Source organism: Sinocyclocheilus rhinocerous, unplaced genomic scaffold, assembly GCF_001515625.1.
Source record: "Sinocyclocheilus rhinocerous isolate Xijiao unplaced genomic scaffold, SAMN03320098_v1.1 scaffold749, whole genome shotgun sequence".
Lineage (NCBI taxonomy): Eukaryota > Metazoa > Chordata > Actinopteri > Cypriniformes > Cyprinidae > Sinocyclocheilus > Sinocyclocheilus rhinocerous.
The window spans coordinates 80,686-104,611 of record NW_015653466.1 but is presented as its reverse complement, the minus strand read 5'-3'; the positions used below and the strand labels follow the sequence as shown (position 1 = coordinate 104,611).

General features: G+C 36.6%; 1 protein-coding gene across 1 annotated transcript in view; it reads right to left on the bottom strand.

Annotated features, from left to right (window-relative positions):
• Positions 1–2,694: 2,694 nt before the first annotated feature.
• LOC107715953 (kinesin-like protein KIF20B) overlaps positions 2,695–23,926 on the bottom strand; it is a 25,992-nt gene continuing 4,760 nt past the window's right edge. The window contains 26 exon segments of the mRNA XM_016522216.1: positions 2,695–3,189; positions 4,820–4,956; positions 5,055–5,157; positions 5,473–5,547; positions 9,162–9,221; positions 10,168–10,380; positions 10,994–11,083; positions 11,468–11,602; positions 12,738–12,914; positions 13,002–13,157; positions 13,254–13,372; positions 13,888–14,013; positions 14,145–14,215; positions 14,322–14,434; positions 14,549–14,687; positions 16,244–16,355; positions 16,358–16,488; positions 16,490–17,155; positions 17,157–17,190; positions 17,888–18,035; positions 18,734–18,853; positions 18,994–19,043; positions 19,598–19,805; positions 19,946–20,075; positions 20,186–20,325; positions 20,564–20,818. Coding sequence (XP_016377702.1) covers positions 3,112–3,189; positions 4,820–4,956; positions 5,055–5,157; positions 5,473–5,547; positions 9,162–9,221; positions 10,168–10,380; positions 10,994–11,083; positions 11,468–11,602; positions 12,738–12,914; positions 13,002–13,157; positions 13,254–13,372; positions 13,888–14,013; positions 14,145–14,215; positions 14,322–14,434; positions 14,549–14,687; positions 16,244–16,355; positions 16,358–16,488; positions 16,490–17,155; positions 17,157–17,190; positions 17,888–18,035; positions 18,734–18,853; positions 18,994–19,043; positions 19,598–19,805; positions 19,946–20,075; positions 20,186–20,325; positions 20,564–20,818 — 3,786 coding nt within the window. The 3' untranslated portion in view covers positions 2,695–3,111.

Genomic DNA, 23,926 nt, shown 5'->3' with positions numbered 1-23,926 from the left:
TTTTAGGTAGGTGTGGTTGACTCTTAACTTTTATAAAGAATATCTCTTTGGATTTGAGACTATAGTCTTTGCAACTTTACAGATCTTCTTTATGCACCAAGAGCTTGTAACACTTCAAAGAGAAAGGAAAAATTGAAATCGCATCATATGACCCCTTTAAAAAGTATGAACAAAATATTGCTTGCTTTGGAACAAGCAACATTCAATTAGTTTAAATGTATGAGCTTGAAATAAATTAGATTTACTGTTGATAAATCTCTTCTCTACCTGCTACTTTATGTGTGACTCACAAATATGCATCACATTAAGTTTGTAAAAATGTTTGGATGGAAATTATATATGCAATTCAAATACAGAAATTTTAAATTAAGGCCTAAGTTTTTTTTTTTTTTTTGAGTGTACCTCATGTGCCTTTTGATGTAAAAAATGTTTGTGAACTCTGTGTGGGTGACCACCAGTTTCACCACTGGTCATTTTTTAAACAACGATTTTTATTTTTATTTATTGTACAACCAAGATGTTTCACACTTCATTTGAACAGTACAAATTATAGTCACTCATCCTCACCCTGGCACAAATAGGGCACATGTGACGACAGAGCATCAATTTTCTTACAGTCTGAACAAATTGGTTGGATTAAAGCAATCAGATACACAAAGTGGAAATCTTCACCCAGCATTCCTCTCGATGAACTCACTACTTTGTCTCAAACCTATTTAAAGTGCATCTCCTGATGAGGCCAAGCAATTAGACCCATGCCCACAGGCTCTCGATTCTTCTGTCTCTTCAGCACATGACAGAGTGACAGGAAAGATAGAGCTGCACTCTACCTGTTTATCATTTCAAATGATGTGGTAATATTCTGCCCTAAATTACAGCTACAGATGATTATTACTACATTGTTTACCAGGCCTGGATGCTACGAATCAAGCTGATGCTTACATGCCTCCCCGTCATTTTCTGCATGCAGAGGAACGAGACAAAAAGAAATTAGAACAAAAAATAAAATGACTACTTTGTGTCAATGCGTCACGCAATCAGTGACGCAATCAAATGACACGGACAATGACTCACTTTGCGCAAAAAAAACAGTGCCATATAACTCATGATTACGGTCTGTCATGACACTACATTAACTAGGAAGCACATAAACATCTATATGTACATCATGCACGTGTGCGGAAGTATACCGGAAGGAAATATATATAAGGGCATGTAAAGAAAACAGACTGTTTATGAAGTTTTTCACACCCCATTTCTAACATTCACAATTATGAAATCAGAGGAAAATTGCACTTCCATGACCTGCACAAGCACAGCTGGGCTGCACATGGTTCATTTTGTATGTTTTTTTCTTCCTCTTCATCTCTTCTTATTCCTCCTCCTCACAGTCGGTTTTCACTCCTCTATTTTGTCTTCTCCACATGCTCCCACACTTTTGACACTATCAAAACCGTGATTCATCATTGCAAGCAGCCACCCCGTTCACATCCTGTCATTCAGAGCCAACAACAACATAGACCTGTTCCCAGTTCCTCACCCTTCTCCTCTCTCCTTTTATGCCATCTTAGATAAGGGCACGGGGCCACGCGCTGCGATCGGGAAATTCAATTACCCGTCTGTTACATAAGCATTTGTTCAGTAATTCAAACGAATAATCCTTTGGGTGTCATTAGGCATCTGGCACACAGTTTTACTGACGTGGTAATGGAGAGCCTTTATCATGTGCATGGCACATATTAAAGGGGTCATATGATGCTTTTTTAAAGATCATTATTTTGGTTGCTTCAACACTAACTGCGGTTACTGAAACCATGCCTTCTTTCTTTGCGTGCACATTTGCGGCGGGATTATGCAAATATTTCCACATAGTGGGGTAGATATGTGGGGGCGTGTTAGAATGAGCCGTTTTAGGGGGGCGTGGCAGAGTCTTAACTTTGATAAAGAATATCTCTTTGGTTTTGAGACTTTAGTCTTTGCAACTTCAGGGATCTTATCTATGCACAATCAGCTTGTAACACTCCAAAGAGAAAGGAAAACTTGAAATCGCATCATATGACCCCTTTAATGGTTTGTGACAGGGTGATACATACATAAACAAAAGAAGGTTGACAAGTGGGATGAAAAATTAAAATCACAAAAACCCTTGAACTTTTATTTTGTGCTATATTTTGTGTGTACATTTTTATATCTTGAAAAGTAGAAAGTGGTTAGGGGGAAACGACAGTTTTGCTTTTACATGCAGGGCAGCATAAACACAATGTAAACAAATAACGTGGTTTAAGTATACAGCAATAGGAAACCCTGTGTCAAAAATGTGCAGTAGTGCGTGAACATTTGGGTGGCATTATGCAAATATTTCCACATAGTGGGGTAGATATGTGGGGGCGTGTTAGAACGAGCCGTTTTAGGGGGGCGTGGCAGAGTCTTAACTTTGATAAAGAATATCTCTTTGGTTTTGAGACTTTAGTCTTTGCAACTTCAGGGATCTTATCTATGCACAATCAGCTTGTAACACTCCAAAGAGAAAGGAAAACTTGAAATCGCATCATATGACCCCTTTAATGGTTTGTGACAGGGTGATACATACATAAACAAAAGAAGGTTGACAAGTGGGATGAAAAATTAAAATCACAAAAACCCTTGAACTTTTATTTTGTGCTATATTTTGTGTGTGTACATTTTTATATCTTGAAAAGTAGAAAGTGGTTAGGGGGAAACGACAGTTTTGCTTTTACATGCAGGGCAGCATAAACACAATGTAAACAAATAACGTGGTTTAAGTATACAGCAATAGGAAACCCTGTGTCAAAAATGTGCAGTAGTGATTTCTGAACTTCCATTCTAACTCAAGCAGCAAAAATTTGTACATTCTTCCATGAGCTTATGAAACTGTCCATCATCTCAACTTGCCATTAAAATCAGCGGTAGTGTTAGTTCATTTCCAGGATAATATATTATGTGCCATATTTGATAAAAAGTAAAAAGAGAATTTATAGATATTGTAAATGAAAAGTGCATCAGATTAAAGTAAAAAAGATCTTAAAAACTGGTTTGATTTAAAAAAAAAAAAAAAAAATGTTTTTAAATAAAAATGCATTTCCTTTCAGCTTATTTCGCGGTCATAGGACGAAGACGTTTCTTGATAAGGTTTTCACTCTCTTTCTTCTCTGGATTCCGGCCAATGATCTACAAGGAAGGTCAAATGTCAACTGTCACTAAGAACATTCATGTCATTTTAAGTTGAAATTCATTGTACACATTTACAGCATAAAGTACACTACTTTTCAAAAGTTTGGGGTCTGTAAGATTTTTTTTTTTTTAAAGAAATGAATGCTTATATTTAATAAGGATGCAAGGATAATAAGGATATTTAATAAATTGATCAAAAGTGACTATTTCCAATAAATGCTGCTCTTTTGAACTTTTATTTAACAAAAAATCCTATGCATCATGCAAAAAATGCATCATGATTTTCTCAAAAAAATAGCAAAATTGTGTTCAACGTTGATAAGAAATGTTTCTTGACAACCCTCTACAACGCAAGTAAATCACTCGCATATACGACTAAATCTTCACTCTGGGCGACTAAATGATGTCTAATATTAGCTACTGGCTAATAAATTCTTAGATTTTACTCGCCAGTGTGTGAATTGGAGGCCAAGTATAAGTTAAGCACAGATATATTTTCACTCACAGAACACTGACTGAGCACTTCCGAGTTTTCTGTCAAGCGATCTAGCTATTTTTCAGTTCATGTCTATGGATGCGCAGCGCACCTGTATTTCGCATACCGTAAACTTTAGTGTGAAGGCGCACGCCTCGCCGTCACTTTGCTTCTTTCTCACACGCAAAGAGAAAGACAGAGCGAGAGAGTCTTACATACCATGCAGAATTGACGCGCTATATGTAAACGATATTCTTTGTTGTATTTTCCTGTCAAAATAACATAATAAATAATAATAAGAGTTCCTTTGGAGTTCTTCAGATTTTAAGAACTGCCGCTTTCTCTGGTAGTGGGCGGAACTAATGCGCAAACGCAAAATGCGCAATCTCATTGGCTGGCGCTCACCTATTATTGTCCCTGATTTGAATTCAGCAAATCAATTCCAGCGAATGCACACAACCTGATTAATATTCATGAATCCAGCATCTCGTTAATCCTTAAGTTCCCCCCCCCCCATTTTTGTTTTACAGAAACACAGAATGACCAAAAAAGCGTATTTTCAGATATTTAAAAAGCTGTGCCATTTTACAAACATTATATGTATGTATATATATATATATATATATATATGCATGCATGTTTGTAAAATAAATATAAAATATAAAAAAATATAAAATATATATAATATACATATCTATATATAGTATATCAGACTGGCAAGTAAACGAAAAAATTTACTAGCCAATATTCAATTGCAATAAATATAAAATATAAAAAAATATAAAATATATATAATATACATATCTATATATAGTATATCAGACTGGCAAGTAAACGAAAAAATTTACTAGCCAATGGCGATTCAATTGCCAAGGTGTCCGTAGAGGGCTGCTTGAGCACCAAATCAACATATTAGAATGTCTTCTGAAGGATCATGTGACAATAAAGACTAGAGAAATGGCTGCTAAAAAATAAGCTTAAATTATATTTTAAAATATATTAAAATAGAAAACATTTTGGAATTGTAATATTATTTCACATTATTGCTGTTTTTACTGTATTTTTAATAAAATAAATGCAGCCTTGGTGAACATATAGGACTTCTTTCAAAAACACTAACTGAATGTTAGCGTAAGTTTAACAGTACAGTACCTGATGGGCTGGTATGTCCATTGGGGAGGAGATATCTGGCCTGTCGTGTTTCTGTCTGTCACGTTTGGATTTGAGTTTTAAAGACATCGCCCCACCATCAGGGGACTTTCCGCTCATCAATCCCATGATCCTCTTTGCTGAGACAGAGAAACAACATGATTGTCATACAAATAAGATGCCTTAGTCTGACGCAAGTCTAGGAATTATAATAATGATGGACTTTTTTTTTTCAGACCTTTACTTCCAAGAAAGGTAGGAGAGCCCTGAAGAAAGTCTCCAATCTTCTGCATCGTTTTGTCTTTTCTCCCTTTTTGGTTCGACTCCTGGGCATTAGAGGGCTGAGAGGAATGAGAACAGAGTTCATCACTCACTGTAATCACTCGACACTTCTATGATCAGGGTTCACGACTCTCTCAATCACAGTCTATGAGTGTGTGTGTGTGATGCAGTGACTGAGCCAAATTATCTTCTCCTCCGCTGTCTATACCGCCTTCTTTCATCTAATTTCTACCTAATTACATGTCTTAATTAATCGAAACAAATATTTCTGTATCAAACTGTGAAATCGATTTCAATGGTCATTATGATGGAACACATTTTTTTTTTCTTTATAAATGTACTTAGTGCTTGAGCATTAGAATGTGGTCACTCACCTCTTCCTGATGAGGCGGTAGGCGAGGAGTCATTCTACTCCTTGTATTCCTGATGTTGTCACTTTCCACCCCATCCTGAGGAATGGCAGAGTGCTAGAGTAAACAAGTATTTCAGAGTTCGGAAGGCTAACATAAATGCTTTGGTTTCTTTTAGGCCTGTTTCATGCATTTTGTGTCTGTGAAGTGTAAGCAAAGCAACAACTACAACAACAGGTTCACATTCTTCTTTCAAACTAACCGTGTTTTCTGCTGTGTAACAGACCTAAGCATCTGTACAGAAAGTCATTCCTGGCTTACAAATTGAATGTTTATTTAAACAAAGCCTATTATTTTATTTTATAAAATGGTTATTGGAAGTGGGCCATAAAGAATGTTATAAACTTGACCAGCATGAAATCTAACTATCGTTCAAATGTTTGAGGTTAGATTTGTTTTCTTTTTAAAATAATGAATAGCCTACTTTTATTCAGCAAAGAAGCATTAAACTGTCAAAAAGTAACAGTAAAGACATTTATAATGTTACCAATGATTGTAAATAAATGCTGTTCTTTCTATTACCCTGAAAAAACAATTCACGGTTTCCACAAAAATATTAAGTGCCACAAATGTTTTCAACATTGATAATAAGAAGAAATGTTTCCTGACCATCAAATCAGCATATCAGAATGGTTACTGAAGGATCATATGACACAGAAGACTGGAGTAATGGCTGCTGAAAATTCATCACAGGAATAAATTACATTTTACATGCAGCCTTTGTGAACATAAGACTTCGTTCAAAAACAATACAAAAATCTTACCAATCCCAAACTTTTGAACAGTAGCATACATCTAAATGGTAATAAGTCTACATTGGACCCAAACTCCAAAGTGTAGCTATAAATTGCTTATATTGTCTGAATTTGGTCAGATTTACTGAATAAAAGGGTTTTTGTGCATCAATCACTGCATGTGAAAAAGATCATAAATAAGAGTTTAGCATGGATGATGTAAGTTAACCACTTAATATGGGTGCCAAAATAAATATGTGCACTTCACAGAACACAGACAGTGAAACAGGGTCTTAGAATCTAAATGCTTGGCTGTGATTGGTCAGATAAGATGTGATGGATGTTACTTCAAGGAAAAAAAGTGTTACTGAGATGCAGTGTTTAACAGACCCTCTGCTTATGTTTTGATCAACAGGGAATCGTAGAATGTTAAATGCTAAATGCATATGGAGAAACATAGCACTGGGTGTCTGCCTCTCTGATCTGAATCTTTAATCCTAACAAAACACAAATTGGTTTCAGGTCAGTGGCAGTAAAATTCTTGACACTCAAAAGAGCACAAACCCCTGAGGATTAGTTGACAGATCTAGTGCCATGAGTGTGCAGTGCATTGAATCATCATTAATAAGACAGCAGAGCATCTGCCATATCCCTCTCAATATCTCTCTCTACACACACACACACAAACAAATAATACAAGGGACCAAAAAATCTGCAGAATAAATAAATGATTCCATCTGAAAGTGTTCTTAGTCTCTCTCCAGTGACTCATCATTTTCAGTATCTTCTTGTCTCTCTCTCTCTCCAACCGTTCTCCCTTCCTGTCGCTATCTCTCTCTCTAGACAACAAGATCACATTTGTGACATTGCATGTGACAACCAATGCCACACTCGTAACCCCCGCCAGTCTAAATGGGATGGACAGGGGCGGATCTCTGTCTGTCACACCTGTCACCTGCTGTTTCCAGTGTTGAGAGGTGAGATACTATGCCTCTCTCTGACTTGCAAGCTTGCATTAAAGAAAGACTAATGTCCTGACTTCCAGGAACCTGCCAAGTCGTTCACTGTTCAATCGTATCCAAGGGAAATGCGTGAGGAATCAAGACTGATGGCTTGTTCTGCAGTCTGGTGCTAGTGTTTCCCTGCCATGAAATGGGAAAGTGTAATTAAAATAATTCAGAGGTGTCGAGGGTGAAGGTATTGCACGATCACAATGATTTCCTCCAATTAAATGTGAAAAGTCATGACCTTGAGGATTTGATGAGTGAATGATGAATTATGGGTCTATTTTAAATTCTACAGAGCATTATCTCCCAAAGCCTTTGTCGTTTATGCTTCATGAAGAAACAAATGCCTTGTCACTGAGGGCATGGATGGCTCTTTCAGGTAATATCACCTTAATGGATCTGTAAAACCATATAGCAAACCCTACTCCATTTACATAACCACCTTGATAGAGAGGTTATTATTTCTTTGATACATCAAAGATTTGTGGGATAATGACTCATGAGTTACATTTCCACCATCAGGAACTCTAACCAAATGGCCTGGTCACAGAACTTTATTAGGAATTTTAAAGGGTTAATAAGACTACTGGCAGGATTTAATTTCTCCTTTTTTAGACTTTATAGGTACTTCAATCAAAGAGGTCTGGTCTAGGTCATGTTCTGCTTTTAGTAAATGAGTTTGGAAGGTAAAACTGAGCCTTTAAAGTCAACATGAAACAACATTTGCAAACTTTACTTTTGTAATGGGACACATTTCAGAGTAAAACAGAATATATATATATATATAAAAAATACAGAATAAACTAGATTTTACCCATCAGAAATAGATTGGATTGTAAATAAGCAGGGAATTTCATCTAAGAATAGAGCCAGACATCATTTCAGTTTGCAATAGATAATGAAGGACTACTAAAGCTGCATGCACTTTTTGAGGAGACATGGAAATAATTTTGATATATCCCAATGGTAACACTTTTTCAAATCTATTATTTATTATTGCGGTGACCTTTATTACATTAACTGGAATCAGGAAGGTTGCACTACCACTAACAGTATCTAAAACAATGACTAAATATACTACCGTTCAAAAGTTTGGGGTCAGTAAGAAATTAACACTTCTTTTCAGCAAGGATGCATTAAATTGTTTAAAAGTGACAGTAACGACTTTTACATTTTTTACAAAAAATGCTTTTTCAAATAAATGTTGTTCTTTTAAACAAGGGGTCTCCAAACTCGGTCCTGGAGGGCCAGTGTCCTGCAGAGTTTAGCTCCAACTTGCCTCAACACACCTGCCTGGAAGTTTCTAGTATGCCCAGTATGACCTTGATTAGCTGGTCTGGAGCTAAACTCTGCAGGACACCGGCCCTCCAGGACCAAGTTTGGAGACCCCCGTTTTGAACTTCCTATTCATTATAGTGGTTTTCAGTCCTGGTCCTGGGGACTCACCACTCTCCACATTTTGTATGTCTCCCTTATTTAACACATTCAGATTGTCTCCCTCACATGGTGATTCAGATCACCAGCTCATTAGGTGAGAACTCCATGAGCTCAGCTGAGTGTGTCAGATAAGAGAGACATACAAAATGTGCAGAGCAGAGGGTCCCTAGGACCAGCATTGAAAACCACTGCATTAGAGAACCACAGGTTCCACAAAAATCTTAATCAGCACAACTGTTTTATCAATAAGAAATGTTTCTTAAGCACCAGATCAGTATATTAGAATACACTGAAGGATCTTGTGACACTGAAGACTGGACTGGCTGCTGAATATTCAGCTTTGCCATCACAGGAAAACTTGCATTTAAACTATATTAAAACAGAAACAATGTAAAAGGTTTACTATAACAGTAAAATGTTTCACTGTATTTTGTATCATATAAATGCAGACTTTCTGAGCACAGGAAGAGGGTACCTGAGAACTGGGTTCAGAGAAAGCTTTCTTTTTCACCACACTGCTTCTGCCTCCTTTCCTCTTCAAGTGAACAGAAGCACCATTAACAATAGTTTGTGCCATTCAATTACAAAACTCTCCAACAATTAGCAGCTACAGAGCATGTGGAAGCGTGACTCTGTTGCCAGGGACAACTGGCGAGAGAGCACACGATTCTTTGACAATAAGAAAGCACTTATTTGGAATGGAAAGCATTCTTTCAGTGTGCAACATAACATCTTCACTGCGGTGTTCGGAGAGAATAGCATGACCTACCCAGACTAGAGACTTCTTAAGTGCATAGCTACCCTTGTAAAGTGTAATATAATAAAATGTTAACACCCTGTTTAGTCAGCATTTATGGTAGATTTGTACTTGTGTATTCGTAATCCCTTTGTCTGAACAATTCAATTACATTTCCATAAACAGGTTTTAGAAATCTATAAACTTACTGTGTATTCTATAATTATTGTTATTGCTCCCAAAACAAGTGTCCGCAAGTGTTTATGTTGCCTGGAGAAGAGTGTGTGAGGCTAGGCCAAGGCACGCTCAACCACACACACATATAAATCTATTCTCACACACAGAACTATATGTTTAATAGGACTGCAATTTTGCTGCCCATGCACAATGAACACTGATCGTTAAGGGTAAGTGAGGAAAATTAGAGCCTTGTTAATGACTAATTAGGACAATTAAAGGGCTGTGCAGATTAGGTCAGCAGCAGATGGTCTGCTGGTTTTATGAAGAATATCAATAATAATAATTTTTAATAATAAACTAAAGGACAGGAAGAGGATTGAATTGTGCGATAAATCTGAACTAACATTCTACTCTATTTCCCATGATTCTAAGGCTAGAAACTGAAAAGATTACATATCTTTCAACCACAAGATGATTGAAGGTCATTCCAGTCACAGCACTCAGTTCTAATTTGTGTGAACTGAGAACCATTTTCTAAACCCCCTCCATCCATTTCATTTCTCACCTTCTCCATCACTACGCTCTTCCTCTTGCGTGTGGGTCGGGAGATTTTGACAGTAATGGCGGAGTCTTCACCTTGCCGCTTAAGACCGAAACGATCCGGCTGCAGAGGGCTGAAGGAAATTTCCAACTCGGGCCGCGGAAACCTGGAACGTTTGCCTGTTTCCGTGGAGATCTCTGATGAATCGAGCACCAGCGGACAGCTACCAGACGAACTCTGTGATATGAAGATCATTACTATTATTTAGTTGATTATCATAATCAATGGACTAAGAAATATGTGCATATATTTAGTAGATGCTTTTAATCAAAAATGCAACAAAAGCAACAAATTCATCTAATGAGACAGTAACATGAGAGATACTGCAGCCATAAAATACTACAGATTAGTAGTCAAATATGCTGATTTGGTGCTCAAGAGATTTCTTTTTATTATCAATGCTGAAAACAGTAGTGCCAATTAATATTTTTTTGTGGAAACAGTGATACTTTTAACTGGATTCTTTTATGGATAAAAGGACAGCATTTATATATAAATGTCTTTATAAATATTAATCTAAATCATTAATTCATTATACCATTAGTGTCAGCATAACAACCTTCCCTTGTGGTGTTTATCTATTGTTACTGACAGATGGATTGTTCAAAACTAAGAGAGATGAATAGGCATTTGTGTTACATTTGGCCAAAAAAAAAAAAGTGCATCTACTATTGCACAAAATGGGTACCAACTAAATGAAAAACTAAAATAATAAAAAAAATAATCAAGCAACAGAAAGTAATTGACATTTTTACATTTAAATGATATACAAGATGCATTTCTGTTTTACCTGACTGGCGACAGATCCTCTGGTTCTGCTTGTGTGTTTAAGTGTACTGGTGTTCAGAGGCTTCATATCAGATAATTCTGCTTCCATCGTCTAGCACAGCAATTAAGAGACAGTCAATCAACATTCCTCACTCCATATCTAATTACAAACTCAATTTAATAAACAGCTACACAGTATGTCTAATAAACAACACACATCACCTCAGGTTGGTACAAATACATACAGAGAAATCAACTCAGCTCATCTGAGGTGGGGGAAATAAAAATATGTATATATATATATATATATATATAATATGACCATTTGAAGGACAAGGCCACTTAGCAGTGTGTTTTGTACAAATGCCAAAATGCAGTCTGTTTGAGAACATTCAGAGTAAAGTCACTTCAAATTACGATCTTGGTCTTTTGACAGTGACTCTAATGAATCATCAAAGGTAACGGGAGAATGGCAGTAATAAGACGTGTGTCAGACCTGGGTAGATGAGTTTCTGCGAAGGCTGCTGTCTATGACACTGACACAGAGCTGTTCCTTTAGTTTCTGGACCTCTGCTTCCTTTGCAACCAGCTCTGCCTGCAGTGCCTCGGTCCTGCTGTCCTCAGTGACCTCCTGAGACTGGGACAAAACGTTAAAACAGCACTTCATGTAGGGTGAAATTGATGAAGCAATGAGCAGTAGAACAACACGACAAACAATCAGGTGGTAATAACTTTCACAGTTTAAAAATAATGTATATTTTTAGAAGCAAGACAATTGTTGACAATATTTTTCTGTGTGTATACATGAAACATACACATGACTTCTAGTCACACAGGCTACATTACTGGCCTCCATAATAACACAATATTTTTCAGCTGGATAGAGGTCCCAGTCAGCTTTAGTCCAGTTAAAAATAACTTCTGAATTTTATGTCATTTTTTATTAGATTTGCTTGGCTTCAAAAGAGCTGTATGGCTCTTTGAAGTTCTGCTAATTTGACACTAACGCAGTAAACATATCTGGACTACTTTGTAGTCGTACAAGTATAGGAAATTAACCCTTAGACTGTCTGTCAACCAATCAGACTCAAGTATTCAGTGTCACTGAACAATGACAACACTATCACACTTTCCTACATGCACCTATACTGCCACTGAGTGAATTACCTCAAGAATTATTGAATATCATCTGAATTAAGAATGCTTTTATCTCAAGTCATTTTACAGTAATTGTATGTTTAAAAATACATGCTGAGCAGATATATGAACATTTGTACATTTTTAATAATTAAGTTGTTTCATTGCAATGTGCATGACATTAAAATATTTCCATAAAAATATTATATTATGATAAATATCACCATCAACTAAAATTTGTAAGAACACTGTGACATTTTTTGCTTATTGCCCACACATTATACTTGTTACTTATTATGTGTAATGATTGGCAGATGCATCTACTGGTTTTAAATTAGGTTTGAAATCTGATTACCTGATCTTGATTTAATGGTCAAGAAACATTTCTTATTATGATCAATGTTGAAAATAGTTGTCCTGCTTAATATTTTTGTGGAAACCGTGACACATTTTTTTAAAGGATGCATTGGTAAATAGAAAGTTCAAAAGAACAGCATTTATTTGACACAGACCATTTTTTTTAACGTCATACATGTCTCTACCTACTAGAAATTAATATTTTAATTGGTCAAAAGTGCCAGTAGTGTAGCATGAATAGAAAGAGAGTTTGTAACTGACACTAGACTGACCTCTGGTGTTTGGGGGGTGTTTCTGGACTGTAGGATCTTGATATGTTGGTCTTTCTCTGCATTGGACATGATGAGCTTCTTCAGCTGAACCTCAAGAGCAGAGACAAGTGTGTCTCTCTCTTTTCTCCAGCTTTCCATCTCTTCCTCACGAGCAGCAAGACGTGTGGCAAGAGACTCCTAATTGACACAAATCAACAGTCATTCTCTCTTTAACTAAAAATATATTTGTCTAATATTGCCTCTGGAACACACATTGCTCTTTACCTTTTCGGCCTGTTGGCGAGCATGCCGTTCTCGATCATCAGCGAATCGCCTCATGTCCTGATTCCTTCTCTCCTCAGCCTCTTTAGCCTGACCAATCAGAACCAACTTCTCCTCCAACCACTTCCTGCGCTCTGCTTGGTGCTTTTCACTGGCCAGCTACAAACATGAACCCCAAAGAACCACACAAAGACAATGAGCACACATTTCCTCTTATAGTTGAAGAGAAATTGAGAATACATTTGGACGAGAGACCTTTAAGCTCTCCTGGGCCTGAGCGGTCTGTTGTCTGGCCTGTAAATCGTCATCAGAGATTGATCTGGAATCTCTCCTGTTCTTCTGTTCAGCAAGCATTTCTCTCAACCTCATCAAGTCTGGAAAAAACATACAGCGAGGTCTGAGGCTTAATTAGAATCCTATAAATCTTGGATTTTTAAAAATGTTAAAACAAAAAAATGTTGACATAAGAATAAGAAATGTTTAATATTCTGTACTTATTCTAGGTTACTATGAAATAAGTACATATGCGACTATGATCATATGAACTTTTTTTTGTTTGTTTGTTTCCATTGAACAAGATGATCATTTAAATCACCTCAAATCTTGCAGGAGAACTTGATCAAGTGTTGTCATTGTCAATAAAGCAAAATGGAGACACACCAAATAGTTTAGACATTTTTGAAACGTTGATATTTATATAAAAATTGTTAAATTGTTACATGCAGTATTTTGTATTTTTATTTATTTTTTCAATTTATTTTATGTTAGAAAGCAACACCCTGCAATACTTTCATCAAATATAAATTTTTTAAATGTATGATATCACTATTAAATGCTATACAGTACATTAACGGATTATGAATGCAATATTCTCCATGTAATCTTGTACCCTGAGTGAGCTCATTTATCTGAGCCTCTCTGTTGTCCATCTCCAGGTCCAGCTCTGTCTGTGTTTCCTCCTGTTCTGTTAGAGCCAAACGCATGTCTTCAATAACACGCTCACGCTCCTGCAAATCTACAGAGAGCATCAACAAACATTAACATGCATTACTGTTTATTGCCACACATTTCATTAAACACTTAAAAATAAATGACGCCCATTACTGCACACACTCATGCAGACGCAGGCAATTAAACAAGATATACCTTTACATGCTTTCTGATAGAGCAGCAGATTCTCATCTGACTTCGATTCAGAAGATCGTTCCTGTTTTAGAACAAAGAGAAAATATTTAGTTCACATGACAGTGTCAACAAACATTTCTCTCTTTGTGATTTTAGCTATTCATCGCTAGGCGGTGCTTACAGCTTTCAGCTGGTTGATGGTTGATGGTGCGGTCCCTGTTGGCGATCTCATTCTGGAGCGGTGCTTTAGTCTTTTCTAGATCACTGAGCTTCATTCGTAGAGATTTCTCAGCATCCCGCATGGAGGAGATCTAAATCAAACCACATAAGGAGTTTTAGCACAAGTCAACAACAGTCAGATTTAATACAAACTAACACAGTTCGGCTCAGACAGTAAAGTCGTTCGAAACAGAGTGAGTTCTCACCTCTTTCTGGACCTGTTGAATCTGTTTCTTTGAGTCACAGAGTTTTTCCCGAAGATCAGAAAAATCATCTTCCCTTCTGCACAGATCGACAGCCATACTGTTCAACTTACACTCCCTAGTTTTAATCTCCTCCTTTAACCTGAGTGATGAAAACCCACATACACATAGACAGTTGTACTGCTTAATATTTTTGTGGAAACATTTATTCTTTGACGAATTAGAAGCATTTATTTGAAATAGACATATTTTTGTAACATTGTAAATGCTTTTACTGGTCACTTTTGATCAATTTAATACATCCTTGCAAAACTAAATTATTAATTTCAAAAAAAAAAAAAAAAAAAAAAAAAGAAATCTGAGGCAAAAGTATTGATACATGATGCCTGATTATTTGAGCAATTTTGAGATTATCTGCTTGGCCGATTAAGAGAAGTGATGATCTTTCCCTTTGTCAGTTCCAAATTCTACTTTTTCCAGTGAAGTTTGAATATGTCGTGTAAAATGTTCGGCAAATGTACATTTCATTTGCTACTACTAAATTGTAGGTAAGTATATCTTGGCATTATATCACCCTCCATGCTCTCTAGATATTGGCATGAGCCAATGAAAAAATCTATGTTGGTCAACCAACCACTAGCTAAAAGCCTTAAAGACAAGACCATTAATCTGACAGAATACACTACACACAATCTCAATTACAAATATGCTAATCTTTTTGTAATTATTCAGTAAGAATAGACAACAAAATCCTATCAGGCTGCTAAAATAAATCAATGTCCATATGTGTGGGATAATCATTGATCCAACAAAAGCAGCAATCCTGTGCAATATCTTTGACAAATAAAGCAAGAGACTTCAAAGGAACAAAATTTCTTAAGCTTTTTGATGCTGTCCTGAAAACAACAAACCATCAAAGCTTATTTGAAAAGCTTTATCAGCATTAGACAATAATTCAATACTAAACAAAAAGTCCATATACAAGTGAACTGACTCATTTCTAGCACTAGCAGCAGCACCTGACAAAATCATAATACATAATATAATATAATTTTTGTATTTTATATATTACACTACTGTTCTAAAGTTTGGGCAAGATTTTTTTGTGTTTGAAAGAAGTCTCTTGTACAGTAAAATTGTAAAATAATTTACAATTTAAAACTGTTTTCTATTTTAATATATTTGAACATTTATTTTAAGTTATTCTTGTGATGCAAAGCTGAATTTTCAGCAGCCTCAGTGTACTCCAGCTTTCAGTGTCACATGATCCTTCAGAAATCAATCTGATTTGCTGATTTAGTGTATCAAGAAACATTTCTAATTATTAATGTTGAAAACAGTTGTGCTGCTTAATATTCTTGTAAAAACCAAATAAACATTTTTCTCAGGATTCTTTGATAAAAACAAAGTTTAAAAGAACAGCATCAGCATTTCTTTTCCCCCCAACAATTATAAAAGCTTCTTTTGTCAATTTTGATCAGTTTAATGGATTCTTACTGAATAAAAGCATTAATTTATTTCAACCTTTAAACAGTAGTGTATATAAATAAAATGAATATGAAAACTAGAAAAATTATGAATGTGTGTGACACGTGTGTGACACTAATGCCACAAAAATAAACTGGAATGATTTTGCACGCTGGTTTAATATGACTTGAATTTGAGGAAACTGTATTATAATTGTGAAAGATAACTGACCGGTTGATCTCTTCTTGTCTCTTCCGTAGCTCTGCATCTTTCTGAGCAATGGCCTCCTCTGCCACAGTCAGCAGCTCTCTCCTCATCTCCGCCTCCCTCCTGCGTGCCTCTGCACAGCTTGCGTCTCCTCCTCCTCCAGATGCTCCTGCTCTTCCTTTAGCCTCTTCTGCAGCACTAAGAGCTGAGCCTCCTTTGCCGCTAGGGCATTCTCCCTCTGTGCCAGTTCAGCCACCTTTTCAGACAGTGATGTTTATTTTGCTATGGGTCTCCCTGTTTTTAGATCCAAGAGTGTTAGGGTTCATCGGCCCCACCTCCCCATCTTTAAACCCCTCCTCTTTAGACAGATGTGCTGTATTTTTCACTTCTTTCTCTTTCTCAAGGCATCTGACCTTCTCCTCTAGTTCAGCTTTGACCCCATGAAGGGTTGTGACTTCAACCTGCAGGTCAGAGTTGACTTTTTTGAGGTCATCATAGTCAGCTAATGTGTTTCTGGAGGTTTGTGCTTCCTGTTTCAGTAGTGTAATTTCCTGTTCAAGAGTCAAGATGTGTTTGCTCCTTTCTCCCAGTTCGCGATCTTGCTTAACCATTTGTGATTTGACAGCAGCCAGTTCGTGATATGCACCTTTTGAATGTTCTGTAGTGTTGCTATAACTGGACACAACTTCTAATTTCAAACTGCTGCAATCCACTGCTGTTGCCATTGGTTTGGTTTCCAATGATGTCTGATATACCTTCCCTTGCAGAATATGCTCCTGTGAAACTCTTTCTTCCAGTTTAGATTTCAGATCCTGGATGCAAACATCTAATGTGTGGCATTCCTGTTCCAGATCTGTGATCTGCTTGTCTTTTTGTTTGGATTCAGCAGGGCAACACTCCAGCTGACCTTTCACCTCAAGAAGGGCGGAGTCTTGACACATCGTCTTGTACTTTTGAGTCCTCCAGGGGACCTATAAAGAATGGAGAACTTTAGAAACACAGATATATATACATATTTTTATATTGATGATGTGTCTGTGACATGCAATAATACAATATTTATTTGTGTTTGCTTAGTATAAATAGTTTTAATTTAAAAACTGCTTCAACATTTAAAATAGTTTGGTACAATCAGGCATTTCTAATTTATTACAACAACAAAGCCAGTCATGAATTTGATCTAAAATGCACTAGTCTTGCACAATGGACAAAATTTATTTCCAATTTGATTTCATTCTGAAGATGAAAGGGGTATTTAAATGTGGAATTTCTCAGCCTGAAATCCTCCTGTTCATACTCAGGAAGCACCTCATGTGTGTCTGGGATGCTTTAATACTATAATAAAATTTCTGTTACTCCCTTTCTTTTTGATATAAAAGTCAAGCATCTTATAGTGCTTTTAATTTTGTGCAGTGTTCGCCATGTGTAAAATAAATATACTTTATTCAGTAGAGCAAATAAAAACAACACACAGAATTATTTGATATACAGAGCTTATGCACTGAGTAAACATTTTATAAAACATTTATTATGATCATTTCTTTATGCTCGAGAGCCTTTTTCGAGAATGAAGGTATCGTCGGCCTTTAACCCGATTCTCTCGGCTAGCCCCTCCGGTTGTGACAAAAGCGGGAAGGCACTTTTCAGCTCCTGGGGCGGAGTCTGTACCTTTCTTGAGTGGGGGCTGTCCATCAAGCCCCTCCCATTCCTGACGCCGCTTTCTGGTTTCACTCTGGGTGTCGGGCCGCTGCTCTGAGCAGGTACAATTGTGTTTAAGCTGGATGATCTGCTTTTTGATGGAGTCAATTTGAGTTCTCTGGAAATCCACAACAAAAGAAAAAAGAAACATGGTAAATAAAAGCATTGTGTCAAAAGTGTAAAGGAACTGTTCGCCCAAAATGACAATTCTGTCATGTTATTTGTTTTGTGGAAACATAATTGATGATTTTGAACACAGATCTTTTCTACACAAGAGCTCATAGTGACAATGGGCAAGCTCCAAATAGATAAAATAAAAAAAAAATTAAATTTAAATAAAAGATGAGTTAATAAATGACAGAATTTTCATTTTTGGGCAAAATATTATTTTCCATAACCAGTATTGTTCAAAAGTTTGGGTCAGTATTTTATTTTATTTTTTTAAATACATACAATAAAATGGTCAATACATTTGACTGTTATGCATTTATAATGTAACAAAAGAGTTCTATTTCAAATACTGTTCTTTTGAACTTTCCATTCATCAAAGAATGCATCACTGTTTCCACAAAAATAATTAAGCAGCACAACTGTGCTGAAACGATTATTTTAAAAGACAAAAACCATTTTAAATTGTAGTAATATTTTACAATATTAGTTTTTACTGGATCGTTGATCAATAAATACAGCCTTTGTGAGCATAAGAGACTTTTCAAAAACATTAAAAAAAATCCTACAGACGCTAAATGTTTGAACGGTAATGTAAATCCAATTATTCTGGACATTTGAAAACAATCTCTAGATGTTCACACTCACATCCTGAGCTGTGTTTTCTACATGTTGGTCAAGAGCTGTCTGGAGTTTGGCAACAATCTCATCCTTTTTCCTACACATTTCACTTCGATCCCATTCCCTTTGCCTGTGGCTCTCCAGAGCCTAAAAGCAGAAGAACAAGCCACAACTTCAACTAGATGTTTACAGTTTCTGAAGATAAAAAAATAAATAAAAATACTCCGAGTCTGGTCCTCATATTGTCTGTTAAAAATGACAGAAAACTTTTACAGTGGCGGTTTTACCTTCTTCAACTCCTCCAGTTCATCTGACAGTCTGCTCTGGGTTTCCAGCTCTGTGGGGTGGGGGGGGGAGTATGGGGCTCGGTGTTAGATCAAGCGATTAGAAAGCCTGGTAAGGTGAAGTGTGAACACTAAGCAAGTGTTATGTGGTTATAATCCTACTGAAAAAGCATCTGTGTCTCATAATACAGGTTTCCCACACTTTCTGGCCAATGAATTTCCACGACTTATGAAAATTGTTTGGTCTCACAAAAAGCAATTTCTAGCTGAAGAAATACTAAAAGAACTGAGAGAGAAAAAAAAAAAAAGAGATACTACAAAAATACTAATTTTACTGAAAAATACATTTTCCATGACCTTTTAAGACTTAAAAAAAGAAGAAAAAAAAAAAAAAAAGGAAAAAAGAGAAATCAAATGACTTCATCAGGCCTGGGGCAAAAAACTTTACATTTATATTTGCAGGTTTTCCAGAACAGTGGGAACCCTAATAGCAAAAATATTTAACATTGAAAGGACAGGGGCACTAAAAAAAATTAATAAATAAATTATGTGGAAGTTTTCAGGGGCAGATTTGTTGTGGGTCTGCTGATCTCCAATCGTTTCTTACCCTGTGTTTTGAGTGACAGCTGATTCTGAGTTTCACTGAGCAGTTCTGAAAGTGCGGTGACCTTTTTTTTAAGGTCTAGCAGTGTCACAGAGACTCTAGGGTTGGAGGTCACCAAGCAGGACTGGGCAGCCTGGGCATCCTGTCTGATTCCAGCCAGGTCACTGGTCATAGAGTCAAGCATGCTGTCTAGAGAGACATGGTTCTCTTCCTATACAACACACAAACAAATTCAACACCACAATTGGGCATTAACAAAATGAAATAATCAAAATTAACATATGATCACCTTTCCAAAAAAATAAATAAAAAAATTATACAACCCTGAATATCTACTCAGCATATCTGTACCTCTGATTTGGTCGCAGCTGAATTCATGCTGTCGTCCTTCACAGCTGTTTTTCCCACCAGGTTTTTGAGAATCTCCAGTCTCCGTTCACACCGTTCCTCAATCAGTTCCCTCTCTCTGGATATGCGCTCGCTTAAAAAAAAAAAAATAATAATTGGAAAGTGGTCTTGGTCATCATATAGCATGACCTGTAATTTGTTTTAATTACACATAATTGAGCACAGGGACCTGTGATCTCTGACCTGTAATCTTCCTGCATCTGGGAAATCAGCTCAGAGTATTCTTTTGTAACTTCATCTCGAACACGTGCCTCGAGAGCTAAGTGTTCAGCTTTCTCCTTACTCAGCTGCTGCTGAATCTCCTCTATAATCTGCAGTTGGGCCTTTACATACAAACACAAAACAGCCATATTGATGCAGAAATCTCAGTGTTATGCAAACATAAAAACCATGCAGCAACAATTTAAAAGTGTAAATACATCCATCAATATTTTTGTGTCCTAAGTGGATGAAAAACAAATAAAAGTTAAAATATGTCTTGTGTCCACTTAAAGTTATGGCTGATTTAGAACAAAAACTAAAATGACCATGTGACTTATGGTGTAAGGTGCTAGATCTCACCTCATAAACCTCCTTATCAAGCAGCACAGTCTCTTTCCCCTCTTCCTCAGCATCCAGAATGGTGTCCTCCATTTCACTTTCCTCTTCATCCTCCTCAGTGTCAGAATCTTCTTGGACATCCTCAAGGCTGGGGTCCCACCGTACCAGTGAGCTGCGCCGCATTTGCCGGCGATCAGCGTTGTTGATAATGAAGGATACCTCTCTGGCACTCCTTTTCACCACCACTGGAACGCTCTTAGTGGTGAGAACCACCACCTGATAAAACAACACAGAACTGTCCATAACCCAGCCAAAAAAAAAAAAAAAAGCAGTGAGCAGTGTCCAGAAACCTTGACATGGAAAAACAATTAAATGCTCCAAAAATGCAAGATACAGCCCCTAATAAATAAATATATGAATTACTCACCCTTATGTTTTGCCAAACCCATATTCATCTTAGAAATACAAATAAAGATATTTTTAATGAAACCTGAGATATTTCTGTCCCTCCAATAAAAGTCAATTTCACTGAAACTTTGAAGCCTACAGTTCATAAACACATTGTAAAAATAACCCTTATGAATGGAGGTTTAATCCAAGTCTTCTGAAGAAGAGACACAATCGCTTTATAGAATTAGGTTTTTATTCACGTGCAAACATTGCACAACACAAATAGGCCTGTCGCGATAATAACCGTCTAATCGCGATTATTTGATCTAACCGCGGTTGTTTCAGACAACCGCAATTATTGTGCTTTTTATACGACACAAGGGGGAGTCATACGTTAGCAAACACCGAGGAATTAAATAAATAAATAAATAAAAGAGAGCCTCCATAGCGTAATGTGAAGTAAACAGCAAATATAACAAGTTTTTAAAAAATGACTTTCTCATATGCTACAGAAATTGCAGCGCTTATGAGTTGACCAACGCGGTGGTCGCGACAGTGCGACCGCACACAAAATTTAGTCGCACAGGCAGAAAACAATTTTTTTTTTGGTCTCAGTCTGGAGCCCTGCTATATAATCTGAAGCCATTCCATATCTTAATGTGAGGGACAGAATTTAGGTTTACAGAAACTCATCTTCCTTCTGCTGCAGCTGTCAGTCATTCTCCGCTCATTATTCAAACAGCACGGCACGTTCAGTTATGACAGTCAGCACGGCAAAACTCTCTCTCCAAGATGATATATTCCCATTAGAATACTTTAAGTTTAAGGAAGGAAGGAATTATCACAAACAGAAAGATTATTAGAAGCCTTTCTTTTTCTCATGAATTCTCTTATATTCATGAATGTATTTTGAATACAAATAGTTATAAACATGTTTAAATTTTATAATGTGCACCAAAGTTTTTTGAAAGATATTGTTTTTGCTGCTAAATTATACAGTCAGCTAGTTTAATTTCATAGTTTATGTAGTTTTTCTCTGTAATGAGGAAGTAAGTATTTAGTGGATTGCCTTTAACAAAGAGTTAAAAAAAAAAAAAAAGTGTGACCATTAGTTCCACAAACACAGTATTGATATTCTGTAGTGGTGTTGAAGGAAACAAAAAAAAAAAGTGCCATGTTTGATCGGTATTGGCAGATTCTTCGAATTTGGAATACTCTATGTAATCTTACACTCAGGGGCCCATTAAGGTGGTCAGGGGCCCCTAGGCTGCTCTTTGTGTTAGACCCCCCCTTAATCATTATGCTTTACTGGAGAAATGCATTTATTTTAGTGCCATACATGGTCCACACGCAAACACAGTAGTATGGTGAACTGGTACACACACACACACACACACACACACACTTTCCTGTACTAGTAATTTATTTATTGGTTGCATAGATGTGAATGTGATGGTAGGGCACAATTGTCACTATATAAATTCTTATAAAAGCAACAAATACTATTCTGTCAAGAGAAGGGAGTGATTTTCTCCTCGTCTTTTCTTGTTTGATTATCATTAACGCCGACACTTAACTCAAGTGATGAGACGAGACACGAGATTGGGTTCACGAGAAGACGAGGTCGAGATTTTTACACATTTAAAAAAAATTCTCAAAACTTTTCCACGACATTCTAATTTATTGAGATGCACCTGTACATGACTGTATAGTCTGCAGGTGCATTTTGAATCGTTTTAACTAATCTTCTTGTAATAAATAAATGTCATTTTCTACTTTCGGAGTATGAATTATCATATGCAGTAAAAGACAACAACACTCAAGCACTGTATGAGGTTTTGCCACGAAGTAACTGGCTTCTCTCCTGTATAATTTCATGCGAGTCTCTTCAGACCTTAGAACTGTATGAATTAAGAGCTTCTAGAACGTTTGACCTCCTAACTTAAGTCCTTTTCACAAATTGAACATAGAAATAAAAACAGTATAAATAAATAATAAACACAGATCCTTCTTAGTGTATTAAGTGCAAACAATAAGCACAGCCATAATCAAAGTAGGCTACTCTCAATATTTCAAGTGCAAATAGAGACCACATTTTTCAAACATGATACAAAGCTATAGACAACTACACAACCTATTATAGCCTACATACTAATAACAGCCTAAATATGTAGACTAATTTGCGCACATCAGGGAGTCGGTCTCAAAACGCGTTGTATTAAAATCGCTTTAGAATGCGCGTCAAGTCACCATTATTGCTTAAAATTGATCAAAAGTGATGATAAAGGCATTTATAATGTTACAAAAGATTTCTATTTCAGATAAATAGTGTTCATATCGATATCGGAATTATATCGTATCGACCGAAATTAAGAAATATATCGTGATATAAATTTTGGCCATATCGTCCAGCCCTAATTTATATAGGCTTCCGCTTTTTACAATGCAAATTGTGTCAAAGCAGCTTTACAGTATTAAACGGGGAAATCGTGTGTCGAATGAGTGTCGTTCTCCTCTGGCCAAACGAAACCAGCAGTTTAATTCTAGGCTGCAGCAAAGTCATATTGTGCAGGGGACTCATTTTCCCGTGGTCCTGTCCCGCTGGCCGTCAAGGCGCGAGAGCGCCTAAATCGGTTTTGATTTAACGATCGCGCGAACTCTCGGCAGTGCTGAGCGTGCATTCTACAATACAAGACATTAATTTTGTCAGACGCTCTGCAACAAATCCTCCTTTAATGTTTCTTATGGGCCAGTGAGGGTCTTTTTTTTGTTCGCGCTGAAGTAAATTTAAAATAATAAAAAAAATAGTCTGGCCAATCCGAGGCCCCTGCACACGTGGGGCCCCTAGGCTGCAGCCTAGGCAAGCCTGTGCGTTAATCCGCTCCTGCTTACACTGCAAAATAATAACTCAAAGATTAAAAGATAACATCATAATTATTTACTGATCCCTTAAATTAATCACAATTATATAATATAAGCCATAAAAACAGACAA